Source organism: Lepisma saccharinum, chromosome 10 (genome assembly GCF_977018435.1).
Source record: "Lepisma saccharinum chromosome 10, izLepSacc3.1, whole genome shotgun sequence".
NCBI classification, from domain to species: Eukaryota; Metazoa; Arthropoda; class Insecta; order Zygentoma; family Lepismatidae; genus Lepisma; species Lepisma saccharinum.
This window is the reverse complement of record NC_139238.1, coordinates 45548592-45562799: the sequence shown is the minus strand read 5'-3', so window position 1 is coordinate 45562799 and position 14208 is coordinate 45548592. Positions and strand designations below refer to the sequence as shown.

General features: G+C 36.7%; 1 protein-coding gene across 1 annotated transcript in view; it reads left to right on the top strand.

Moving 5' to 3' along the window:
• The window catches only part of LOC145994342 (stromal cell-derived factor 2), a 32947-nt gene that overhangs the window by 3427 nt on the left and 15312 nt on the right, over positions 1–14208 (top strand). Inside the window, exon 2 of the mRNA XM_083130459.1 lies at positions 11353–11548. Within this exon, the coding sequence (XP_082986585.1) occupies positions 11353–11548 (196 nt within the window). The remainder of the gene's footprint in view (positions 1–11352; positions 11549–14208) is intronic.

The following is a 14208-nucleotide window of genomic DNA, read 5'->3' as shown; positions in this document are numbered from 1 at the left end:
CACGAACCATTTAGGATAATGTTAGGTTTGGTTACGTTAGGCAAGCATAGAGAAAAAAGTGGGGTTGGAAACACTGACAGGTGATTATGTCATCAAACTTACGCAGCATGCAGTTCACGTAGGTGAAGCAAAAGAAAGCAATCGCAATTGTGTGTCGGTGAGATATTTCTCTTGAAAAATACATGATTTCCCGGTCAAATATATTCCACGATGAAAGAAAACACCTCGGCGAACGTTGGAAACCTTGTAGAAGCTCATTTCCGTAAGTAGTTTCTTCTGTAAAATTGAAGAAATGTGTCTCCAATTTACTGAACTTTTACCTACATGAGTGGTACAGGACACACAACAAATAAAAATAACAGAAAAACCACATAATGTTTGAAAAAATACAATAATGCAACCCAAATGTCCATTTCCTGGATCCGTATCTATTCGTACACCTACAATCACATCCCAAACACTCCAAATAAAAAATAAAATTACTACTTCGATGTGGTCCCAACACCTCTCACTCATTTATTTCGTCATTTTGAATATTCGTACTTACCTATTCTGCAGTGCGAAAGATTCTTTAAGGTGTTATTTGGCTTTTTTCACGAAAATAAATTTAATTTTACACATTACGAGTTATTATTGTTCTTCCTTTTTTCGCTTGCGAAACACACAATATGGCGAGACAGCTTGACTAGCGTGGTAGATCATTAGTGGGTATACAGTGTTTCCAACCTTCTCAACCGAAAAATCCCCACAAACTATGCACGTGTAGCCCCACGAACCATGCACGGCAAGGTTAGGTTCAGTTAGGTTAGTTAAAATTGTCATCTTCCTTCAAAACAACGTGGTTGGAAACACTGAGAGGGGGTTATGTCATCAAATGTACGCAACATTTGGTTCACGTAGTGGAAGGAAATGAAAGCAACAGCAATTGTGCATAGCAGAGATATTTCTGTAGAGAAATACATGATTTCTTGGTGAAATAGATTCCAAGATGAAAGAAAATAACTCCACGAACTTCTAAATGCTACAGAAACTCATTTCCGTAAGTAGTTTCTTGTGTAAAAATCTGTTGGGACCGTATCGAAGTGTTACCAAAAGAGAAACTGAAGAATAACAAAATTCCTAATACTTTCTTGAATATCCTTTGGTTGTAATGATTGATTGACACCTTTGCTGCATAGATACTGTGTTGTGATACAATCCTCTTGAACTCCTCTTTGGATGTTGGAGTAGAGTTTTCAACACGTTTCTTCAATATGGCCCACAAATGTTCAGTTGGATTCAAGTCAGCTGACTGCAGAGGGGTATGCAGCTGTTTTGGAACATTCCATTGATACCCACCGTGTGTTGATTGTCTTGTTGGAACATGCAAGCAGGCAGAATTATCTTTTGTGTGGTACTTTGCTCAACATTCTGCTTGAAAATGTTATTGTATACTGCCTTGTCCATTATGCCATCAATAAAATGAATAGTTCCTACCCCTTTCAATAAAATACATCCCCAAAGCATGATTGAATCTCCCTCATGTTTTACGGTAGGACGACTATTAGCTACATTGTTATCTTCATGCTCCTTCCTCCACAACGTGTGGACACAATTTGATCCGAAAATGTTTATTTTGGTCTCATCGGACCAGATCACATCACATTGTTCTAGAACTCCTGGCCTTTATCAACTGAAGCTATACATACAAAAACGCAGTGTGCTGCACTCGAGACGTGACATGGTCACTACATGACTTATGCATACGAACAAGAAAGGTACATACATGAAGCACTCGCAAAGGAATTTTAATACTCTCCATCCAGTACAATTACTGCATCTCATATCTTTCGTACAACTTACTTTTTCGAAGGTCCTCTCTAAATACTCGACACCTTTTGTTACGATATTTTGCCAATTGACCACGTATAGAGGGGGGTTTCATACAAAGTTTACAACGTGTATGAACAAGTATGATACATACTGTAATTGACGAAAACAGCCAAATTTCAGATTTTTTTAGCTCTTAGTTTTTGAGTTATTGACTTTCAAGAAACAAAAACTCCCAAAATGTCGACATTTTGAAATCTTTAAACAGCTGTAGATCAGAGACTATTTGATGTAGAGAGCTCAAATTGGTGTCATTCTCTTCGCTTTAAATGGGGTTTAATTTGAAATGCATGATTGTGCTACTTGAATTTTGTAATTTTTTCTAAAGCTTGAAAAAAATGAAAATCTCAAAAAAATGTGTGTTTTGAAAAAATCAATTAACTATTTGTGTGCAGAATTTCATACAATGGGACGGCAATGGTTTCCTATGGATTTTTTTTTTTTGCAGCGTAATGTGTGCAAAAATTGCTAAATTTGTTGATTTCCATGTTAAAGCCATAACTATAAGCTGAATGGTTGATTTTGAAGTGTTCATATTATCCTATTTTATAATTTTTGTACTACAAATAATATGCAAATTTATAATATTTATCACTTTTAATAATAATGTTATGGTGTTATTTTATAAAAAATCTCATGGTACATAACAGCCTTAATATATCATTATTTAATATATCATCATGATATTATTAATATTTGAGGGTGTGACGTGGTCGCGTCCTTTAGTATAATGGTATAAATTTGGAAGCTAAACAAAAATATGAAATAGGTTTTGTTATACCAGTAAGTACACGACCACTTCACATCAGCACTGGCCAAAAAAAATAGAGCCACAAAAAGGTTGGTTGCCCAAAAAACTAGATCTGTACAAATATTCGAAAAAACCCACAACCCTTTTCTCTTTTGCTCTATTCCACTATTTATTGCTACCATGGTAAAATCACCATTCAGTCCAAAACGATGACCACAGATATAATTGGCCCCCTTGCGCTGACTCAGATATTAACGTGGATCTTCGAGCACCAATCCCCACCATACCATATATTTCCCAGCTTATCTAATCGTCGAGATTTAATATTGGTTTCCGTGTTCGTGGTCGTCTAGCCACGAAAACGGAAACGCTCTCAACATATATATATATCAAAGCAAGGTGGAAAGCTAATGAACGTAAAAATAAGAACCATTGCATACGTCATATTTCAATTTTAGTGTCCATTTATTGTAACAAATTAGCACCCGGACAAGTAGAAACATCTCCCCAACCATTTGGCAAAAATCTCTCACAATATATATATATTTAATTGTGTGTACAATATAATAAAACCCACGTGGCAAAAAAAAAATACTTCCCTTTTTTGCTACATGTCGTTAAAATTTATAACACGAAACACCCGTTAAATAAATACAAAGTCATATTTGTGGTTTAGGTGATTGGAATCCTATATCGACGAAATTATCAACAATCAAGGTGCCGAATTTTTAACTGTGTTACGTCAGTCATGGAATAAATGCACTAAGTTTTAAATCACAAAACGGATAATTCCAAAAAGACTATTCCTGAAAATCATTACTAAACAAAAAGGACCGGTCACTTAACTTTAACATAAACTGAAATAAATTAAATTATTATACCCCGTTATTCCATGTCCAGACATCAATCCAATGCCACAGTCAAATTCGTATGTCGACGCGGATCCGATCACCCTCGCCCGTGGCCAAGGAAGGAGAAGGAAGCTCCTTACTATACCAATGCCTCAGCTGCAACGTTCTGTTCTCTCGGGAAAAAACTTCGCCCACAGCCGAAGCTTTCTCCCTTTAGTTACAAAGTTCTCCGCTAGGGGAAACAGTGTTGCCAAATTTACTCTGCTCGACGTCCAGAGCCGAGCGTCAAGAACACAATGACGCAAAAACTCCTTGTTAGAATAACGAGGAGGATGTGGTGGAGCTTTTAAAATTATGCGAGTTATAAGCAAACACCACAACCTCCCCCTACATCGAGAAAAATCAACACAGGCACCTTACAAAACAGTCATAAAAAAACCAAGGCAACAATCCTAATAATTTACAAGCATAACAGCAATGACGAATAAAGAGTGAAAATACTAAACATCAAAAGTTGCCCATAAATACCATGAGTAGATATAATTTGTAAGCATATAGTACATTTCAAATTTCCCATAATTTTCCTGTTTTTGTCCTTTTGTGTATATTATTATATTTTTTTTAACATTTTTTTTTAAACCCAATAGTAATTCCCATCAAAATAAATGCGATATATGAAATATGCAAGCATTTATCCCAATACAATATGAACACGAAAGCTCCATTTATATTAAAGAAACCCACAAAGATATATGAAATCTCACTCAAGTAATAGACATACAAATATATACATACATATATGATAAAAACATGACATGAATATACCTTTCCCTAAATGAAAAGATGAAAATAGCGAGCCAGCGCTTTTGATATAAATACAAATCCATCCCTATGAGGGATACCAATTTTCTTTAAATACTGGAGATGCAAAGTTCAAAAAATATGGAAATATTTGGGTATGCAAACAAGGCAAATAACAACTCAATCACACTTGACACCTTTTGCGGATGGAACCTGTAAAAAGAAAGGCTGTCCTGCCAAAGAAAGTTTCTGCTCAGTAACATCCTAATGTCAGAATCCTCTTCTAGCCAGGGTACAACCATAACCTCCAATCCAACAAAGGCATTCCGTTTCATTCCATAAAGTTCTCATATCCACTTGGGGTCCGGATTCCTTTTTTTGTGAAACACACCACTTCTCCAAGGACATCAGAGTGCTTCCCGCACAATGGACTCGGGAGAATACGTTCACCATAGAAAGTACATCCAATCCATATTTGCTGCAATTCCATTTCCTCACAATCTTGGCGAAAAAATCCATTTCTCGAATATTAAGGAGCCGACGTCAAAATGCATCCCGCATAATGAACTCCATTAAAGAGAATCTTCTGAAATCTTGCTACGAAGATTAAATATACAAGGTATTTATATAGGGTTGGCAACTAAGTTCCCGCCGTTTTTTAAGGAAGGTGTTAAAAGGTTAGTTTTCAATAAACAGATACAAGTAGTTAATCAATAATGTATTCTCCTGTGTTGTTTACAACGTTTTGCCAACGTTCAACAAGGTTTTCAATACCTCGTCGGTAGAAATCACGTGGTTTAGACTCGAAAAAGTCATCCAACCAAGCTCTCAATTCTGCATCACTATTGAACGAAACTCCCCGCATAGCATTTGAAAGAGATCGAAAGAGGTGAAAATCCGTTGGTGCCAAATCGGGAGAGTATGGTGGGTGTGGCAGCACTTCCCAACCATGAGCTTGAATGGCGTCCTTGGTCATATTGGCGATATGAAGGCGGGTGTTGTCGTGCAGCAAAAGAACACCATGCTGCCGATTCGGTCTTTTCTCTTGAATAGCCGTGTTGAGTCGTTCCATTTGTTGCACATAGAGTTCCGCGTTGATCGTTTGGTTCCTTTCAAGCAATTCGAAATGGAGAATCCCTTCCCAGTCCCACCATACGCACAACATCGTCTTACGCGGATGAAGTTCCTGTTTCGCGCGTGGGGTCGCTTGTTTCCCGGGGCTCAGCCATTCCTTACGCCGCTTCATATTCATGTAAAGGCACAATTTTTCATCGCCAGTAACGATTCGGTGAAGAAATCGTTCCTTGTGTCCATGGGTTGCACGGTGCCGAGCAAGCAAACCAGCGGAGATTGTGGCTCGTTGATTTTTGTTGGTGACACTTAAAGTGTGAGGCACCCATGCTCCACACTTCTGAACCTTTCCGATCGAGTGAAGATGCTTCTCTACAGTAGTGTGGGAGCAACCCATTGTCTCGGCCAGTTCCCTTGTTGTTTGACGCGGATTTTCATGCAACAGGTGGTTCAATCGCTCTTCATCGAACTCAACTGGACGGCCAGAACGAGATGTGTCTTTGAGGTCAAAATTTCCTTTTTTGAACTTCGCATACCAATCACAAGCGGTTGTTTCAGCTATAGCACCCACTCCATAAACAGCACAAATGTTGCGAGCAGCTTCTGCAGCCTTAGAACCTTGATTAAAGGCAAAAAGGAGGAGGTGTCGAAAATGCTCATTCTTCTCAACTTGACATTCCATTTTAATGATCTGTAAATAACAAAAAAATATGTCTTAGTAACAAAGAAACATAAATTTAGGTAGAACAATATATTCTCTTTCGCATGATGTACACCTTCGTGCCAAACGTATTTAATGTCATAGAGATTTTTCCAATTAAAAAAAACGGCGGGAACTTAGTTGCCAACCCAATACATCCTTGAAAACGTTTCGCTTTAAACACTCACACAAGGTGGCGAATTTTTAACTGTGTTACGTCAGTCATGGAATAAATGCACTAAGTTTTAAATCACAAAACGGATAATTCCAAAAAGACTATTCCTGAAAATCATTACTAAACAAAAAGGACCGGTCACTTAACTTTAACATAAACTGAAATAAATTAAATTATTATACCCCGTTATTCCATGTCCAGACATCAATCCAATGCCACAGTCAAATTCGTATGTCGACGCGGATCCGATCACCCTCGCCCGTGACCAAGGAAGGAGAAGGAAGCTCCTTACTATACCAATGCCTCAGCTGCAACGTTCTGTTCTCTCGGGAGAAAACTTCGCCCGCAGCCGAAGCTTTCCCCCTTTAGTTACAAAGTTCTCCGCTATGGGAAACAGTGTTGCCAAATTTACTCTGCTCGACGTCCAGAGCCGAGCGTCAAGAACACAATGATGCAAAAACTCCTTGTTAGAATAACGAGGAGGATGTGGTGGAGCTTTTAAAATTATGCGAGTTATAAGCAAACACCACAAGGGGCTTTCAGACCAAAGTAACATGCAACAAGCCACCCACATTACTTGTCCCATGCATGTTGCTGGACTGGACAGTTTTCTCAAAGTGCATTGAGTCGCCTCGGTCTGTTGTTCACGCATATGCTGTGAATGCTTGCTTATACACCAAAGGGGCATGTGTTGCTTGTTGTTTGTCACTTCGCTGTCGCTTGTCACCTGTCACATTTTGTTTCGGTCTGAAATCTCACTCATATGTATTTAGAGAATAAAAAGTATTTAAATCACCCTTCTTAATACAACATAATGATTGATGACAGATAGTGTATGTGAAGTATTACAGTCAGTTTTATTAGAGTCATAACAGAAAAGTTGGTACTTGTAACTTGAATAGAACTCAGTCTTGTATGCATCGTCCATTCTCTCCGCACCCACGCACACACAAATGCATAGATTGTGTTGTTGTTTCAATAAAATTTGTGACGTGAATATTGCAGTTCGTTGCAACCTTGCAACATTTGCAGCAGCTGGTGAGTTGAAGGTGACTGAGTGGGGAGGTAGAAATAGAAATTTCAGTTCTTCTTTGGTGGCAGTCTCTACCAGAATCCCTTCATGTTTTCGAAAAGGCTGCTGAGTATCTCCTTCCAGTCTGCAAGCTTATTGTAAAGGAGGGTGAGAAGCATGTGAAAAAGATTGCCACTTATGAAATGGGCCTTCGACAAGACAATAAATACTGGGATTAGAGAGTGAGAGTAATTTTCTAGACTCGGTATATCTCAGTGAACACCACCAATTGTTTACTGCAATCTTCAGTCATTTGTATTTCGTGAAATGCTCAGTGTAGGAGCTGTGTTTTATACTCTCAAAGTGATGCTTTTAAAGTGAATTAATTGTTATTAAACTAATGTGTGTGGTTGATAAAAATGGTTGTTTAGTTTATTCTGAATATTTTACTCATGTATATTTTTCGATTTTAAAACCTTGTATTTGGGTTCTATTCTAAGATGTAAACACAAATATACATTTTCAATTTGCTTAATTAATATTAAGAGGGATAAATTTTATATATTTTCACATTACTTGTAGTCCAAAAATTATAAAATAGACTAATATAAAAACTTCAAGATAACCATTCAGCTTATAGTTGTTCTTTTAGCATGGAATTCAACAAATTTAGCAAATGTTGCACACATTACGATGCAAAAATAATAATAATAATTTCCATAGGAACCCATTGCTGTCCCATTATGAAATTTTGCACACAAATAGTCAATTGGTTTCTTCAAAACATATTTTTTTAAAAAAAAGTGAAAAAGGTGTTTTTGAGATTTTTAAAGAAACTATTATTAGAGTTATAGAAAAATTACAACATAATAGCACAATCATGTTGCATTTCAAAGCCCATTTAAAGCAGAAGAGAATGACACCAACTTGAGCTCTCTACGTTAACTTGTTGTTGATCTTCAGCTGTTTAATGATTTCAAAATGTCGTTAAATTTTTGGATTTTTCTTTTTTTGAAAGTCAATAACTCAAAAACTAAGACCCAAAAAAATTTGAAATTTTGCAGTTTTTGTTCTCTTGATACGTACAATGATTAAACGAGAATCTGAATCCTAAAGGTTTAAAAATAATTTTTATTGGTTGAAATGACGTGGAATGGCCCTAATATCGTTGTGTAACTTCAGGGTTCCCACACACCTGGAGGTAACGGTACTGATTGTTGATTATTCTCCTAGCAGGAAGACTAATTATCGTTGAATTTTGGCAATCGTTGCCACATGAAATTTGAACCATAAAATAATGAGTACTGGTTGGATTTAGAAAAAAAATGTTATTTATGTTGAAAAACCTACTTAAAAATTACCTTATGCAAGCATGCATGCTTTCCATGGACAATGTATTTTCTGTTGACAAGCGACTGTAAGTATCGTAGACTAGTGAGAAGTAATGTAGAAGTAAACCGGAACCTTAATAGAATGCATTTAGAGACTTTATTTTAATGCTAAGAGAAGGAAACCTGGCCTGCCTAACCTAACTATGAAAGCATATGTTGAACAAAATCTCTAAAACTCCGCAGTAGTATATGCTAACAAGTAAATCAAAATCGAACCATGTTAATATTGCATTCGTAACATGATGGAATTGCAATAAAGCAAAAGGAACTTGGCCCACCTAGAAAACCTGCAGAAATTTGAAATCTCAGGGAAAATCATCTAATTGATGAACATGAAAGTGAAAGTTCTGATCTCACCATGGTACACAGGCAATTTTTTTTCATGGTTCAATTTCTATTTATGTCGGTAACGGTTCTGATTATTTTATGATTTTTTCAAATTCTCCTAGAAGAAATACTAATTATCATAGAATTTTCGTAATTACTGTCACATGAAATTTGAACCTTCCTTAAAGTAATGAGCACTCTTTGGATTTTGAAAATAGTTATTTATGTTGGGAAAAAAACTTAAAAAATAACTTACGTAAGCATGCGCGACTCCCATGAACAAGGCATTCTCTATTGATCGAAGTGACAGTAAGTATCATAGAATATAGAAATAAATTGGTATCGTCCTGAAACTAGTCAGCACAATTTTCATTTCGAGAAAATCCAATTTATGAGCAGAAATAAGACATTAGAGGTTGACCTAAAACTATTCAAGAACTCAAGGTGATCATTCGATCACCCAATGCTACTTTGAGTGTTCGCAAACATGTGTAAGAGGATTGACCTGTCTTCAAGCCCAAGGAAACATTTTCAACATTTACTGTAACCTAGGTGAGTGTATCTCTTTTGCCATAATCCACTGCGGAGACACTTTTCAAATGCACTGTAGAAAGCATTTAGGGATCTTATTTTAATACTAAGAGAACTAAACCTGACCTGCCTAACCTAACCAAAATTATAACTGGGATTATTATTAAAATGCTAAGAGAACTAAACCTGACCCATATAATCTAACTACATACAAAAGCATTTATTGAATCAAATCTTCAAACATTTTGGCGGCAAGAAGAAAGTACACATCTGAACACCGTATGGTAAACAAACAGACTTCATGAACCAACATCGGAAACCCCTTCATATCTCACACATGTGACCTATGTAGGAGGGGCAGTTTGTAACCAAGACGATAGTAAATGAATGGCTGTTGCGAAGTACAGAATTGTATAGAAGTATGTGGAAGTGAAATGCCAGTACCAAGGAAACATGCAGTAAGTAATCGCTAAAACTACACAGTATGTATTAACAACGTTAGTCAAAATCGAACCATGTAAAAAATGCATACGTAGCATGATGAAATCGCAATAAAAAAAGGAACTTGGGCCTTTGTCTGTCAACACATGCTTTTTAGCGATTTCTTCAATGCATGATTTTTCACTTACTGATACTCCTATATGATTCTTCTCCTGCAACCAGCAATTAGTTTACTGTCATCTTAGTTACAGACTGCTGCTGCCATCTAGGTCGTAGGTGAGGCAAGTCAGTTTAGGGCTCTTAGTATTCAAGCGGGCCAGGTTTAGCATTACTATAATATCCCTAAATGCTTTCAACATCACATCATATTGGTGCTGGTCTAAAGAACCACAACTTTTCTTGTCAATGGGAAGCAGGGATATTTGCGTAAGGTACCTTTTACATCTTCCCTTCGCTGTTAATTAGGGCTTTTTGGAACTGCAAACAGTGCTGCTTACTTTCAGAAAGCTTGAAATTTACTTTCACAATTATTTCCACTATTCTAGGATACTTTTTTGTTCTTTTGTATGAACGAAAAATGCCTTGTTGATGGGAAGCACGGATGCTTGCATAAGGTACTTTTTACGTCTTTTTTCGTCGATAAATTGCACTATTAGTAACTCCAAGCAGTGGTAATTACTTTCACCAAGGTTCAAATTCACTGTAACAACCGTTTCTACAATTCTGCAATGCTTCATCTTTCTCCCATGAAACTGAAGGAAATCATTAATCAATCGGAACAGCTAAATAAATCACATATGTGAAGGACCAAATAATTCTAAGTGAGCTTCTGTTCGTCAGAAGTGTTCTATACATAGGATGCACACAAATTATTGGCCAATTTGTAAGGTCGTATTTTCACCAATACTGAACAGAAATACATGATACTACCATCATCTGTAAGAGGAATGTGTACAGTTTCACGCTGATCTTAAATGCATTTGATGAGTGCTCAACGCGTGGCACAAAAGATGTCCAGGTGGTACTTCCTTTCTTGCCAAACCTTCTCAAGCATATCTTGTGTGAAGTTTCCGATGGTGATATTAATGCGCCTTCGCAGTTCCGGCAGTGTTGAAGATGGATGTAAACATTGACTTTGGTGACACTGATGAAATCACTCCATATCACAATCTCAAACTTTGCACAAGACATGCCAGAGAAGGTTTGCTGAGAATAGAAGTACCGGATGGACATAATTAATTAATATTACTGAAAAAAATGATACACTATATTCCTTTATTGGCCAATACTGAAAGAGTACCGACAGTAATGTACCATGTATCGAGTACTCTGGGAATATAAATATTAGAGTTCATGTGGGAACACTGAATTTGTTTATTTTTTACTTTTAATGAACAACTGAATTCTATTTTTACTTATTGGTTCTCTGTAGGAAAGAAAGCCAAATATGTGACCTGTGGTTCTGTGATTAAGTTACTGAACATGGACTGGCAAGTTCGACTTCATTCTCATGACATTAAGTATGGTTCTGGTAGTGGACAACAGTCTGTGACTGGCACAGAGGTCCAGGAGGATGTGAATTCACATTGGATGGTTAAAGCAGGGACTGGGGAGCATTGCATGAGAGGGTGAGTATCTGACACAAGAAATTAATTTCTTTATACATTGAAATGTATTTCTATCCCTCTTCAGGCGTTCACACACACTTACTTTTGGGTCATTCCATGCCAAATCAACAAAGTCCACAACCCGACCATCTCAGAATTTTCTGAAACTACTATTTGGTAGTCTTCATGAAGATATGAAATCCTGAGAAATTGTAGCTTCCTGTGTGGCGTAGTTATGGAGTTTTGGGGACTTGAAAATACAAAAAATTGTCGATTTTTATTCTGCGCCCGAGACTTTCATGGATAATTGCTTTTACCCTAATTGATGTAGATAGCTGGTTGTAGTCTTGTTTGAAAGGACATGAAATAAGCTTTCCAATGGTGTATCACATTACTATATTTAGAATAAAATCTTTTCAAGGTCATCCACTTTGACTTTGAACCTTGAAGTTTTGAAGATGCATATCTGGGATTTCCTTGGAACTGAAATATATTGTTAACACAAGGTTAAACTATAACATAACTGAATTTGAAGTTGGGACGATTATGGGATAATTAAAGAAAAACAATTTAATTAGTAAGTGTATTTTTTTCAGCCGATCATTTCTAGTGGTAGTTTGCAACACTGTTGTTATTTACATTTAAGAATAATATGATTATCTACAGTAGTGAAAAATGAAGAAGAATGTTTGTTTCCTGAGAAATAACTTACATTCACCATAGTTCACAGGTTGTTCTTCAGTATTCATTCATTCAGTCCTTGAAAGGCAAGCTGGCTTTTGTCCGTTGTTAAAGTGTACATTCTTCTTGTAACAGTGGAAGGGTCCACTTTTGTTAGAACATTGCACGTTGGGACCCAACAAATGTCCAGTTGGACCAAATGAGGACATAAAAATGATCCTGATAGTCCATGAGGTTGAAGAAAGTGAATTTGTAAGTCACCGGTGTCTTCAGACACTTTCTGAACACACACTAGCCACCAGTTGTTATTATATTCACAAGTAAAATATCCAGTAATATCTGTAAATTCTAAGGCATTTGAACATATAATGAAACGATGTTCTATAAATTCATCACATACAGAATAAAGTTTCATATGTATGACATCTTTCCTAAAAGAAAGTACTGCATGAACCTTTTGGATTCCTGGAATGGAAATCGGTCTCACAACATAGAAAAATCATCCTCATGGTAGGCAACATTGATGAAATTTTTGCGATTTTTGTAGTGTTCTGCTGCTCCATCAGAAAAGTAAAATATCTTGTTCCAGTTGTCAAAACCAAATTTATCCTTCAAAAATGTAATAAGTACTTTCTGGAGTAAGTGATCTAATGCTGTATCATGCTATCTGATGTGGTAACAACATTTTCAGTTACGACTGTCAAAGAATTGGGATTTCCATAATAATAATAAAAATAATAAATAGTGAATGGATGTATTGTTGTTGCTACACCATTATTTCAGTGAAAACCTTGTGAGGCATCTTGCAACACACAGGAGTAATTTTCTACAGAATCACAAAGTACAATGTAGTGCCTATCAAGAACTGTTTCTTTTAAATGCTTGAGAAATTAAGCATGTTGGCATGAAAGAATTTCCGATCAGGTGCGCTTTTTTTTACTAGAATTTCTATGAATTCTGCAGGCTTCATTGATGTTTCAAGTGTTGATCTGTCTGTGAATATCCACTGTTTGTTCCTGCTTTAGTGTTATTTTCCAGGTGATACGTATTAATTTCAAAATATGGACTGTCAAGGTTTCCACGGATCTCAAAATCTTCAAAGCTTTCTAATCTGGATGATGCCATGATGCTGGTGATCAAGGTATTTTATTTAAAAAAAAAAAAAAGTCCTCTCAAATTAAAACTCACACTAAACACACTATCTATTCAGGGCCTCCCCGATGGCGCAGTGGTAGCATCGTCTCCTTGTAACCAAGGGGTCGCGGGTTCGATACCCGGTGGAGGCACATGGCACAGTGGTTCGGATCCCACTTTAAACTGTAGGTCCAGTCCCGATTAGCCTTTCTGTGCATAAAGTGGACTTAAAACAACAATTCAATCAAACACTATCTATTCAACATTCTACCTCACTTGTTTCAAACAAGACTCCTGCACACATTCTTCACTTTCTAGTTGCAGAAGTATTGCACATTAGCAAGTCTGCAATGCAATAGTGCAGTGTTGCAAACTCCCACTAGAAATGACCGGCTGAAAAAATACACCAATACTAATTAAATTGTTTTTCTTTAATTATCCCATAATCGTCCCAACTTCAAATTTGGTTATGTTATAGTGTAACCTTGTGTTAACAATATATTTCAGTTCTAAGGAAATCCCAGATATGCATCTTCAAAGGTTCAAAGTCAAAGTGGATGACCTTGAAAAGATTTTATTCTAAATATAGTGATGTGATACACCATTGGAAAGCTTATTTCATGTCCTTTCAAACAAGACTACAACCAGATCTGTTTGTCAATCAGGGCAAGAGCAATTATCCATGAAAGTCTCGGGCGCAGACTAAAAAATTGACAATTCTTTGTATTTTCAAGTCCCCAAAACTCCATAACTACGCCACACAGGAAGCTACAATTTCCCAGGATTTCATATCTTCATGAAGACCACCAAATGGAGTTTCAGAAAAATTCGAGATGGTCGTGTCAGAAATGACACTTTTTTTTTTT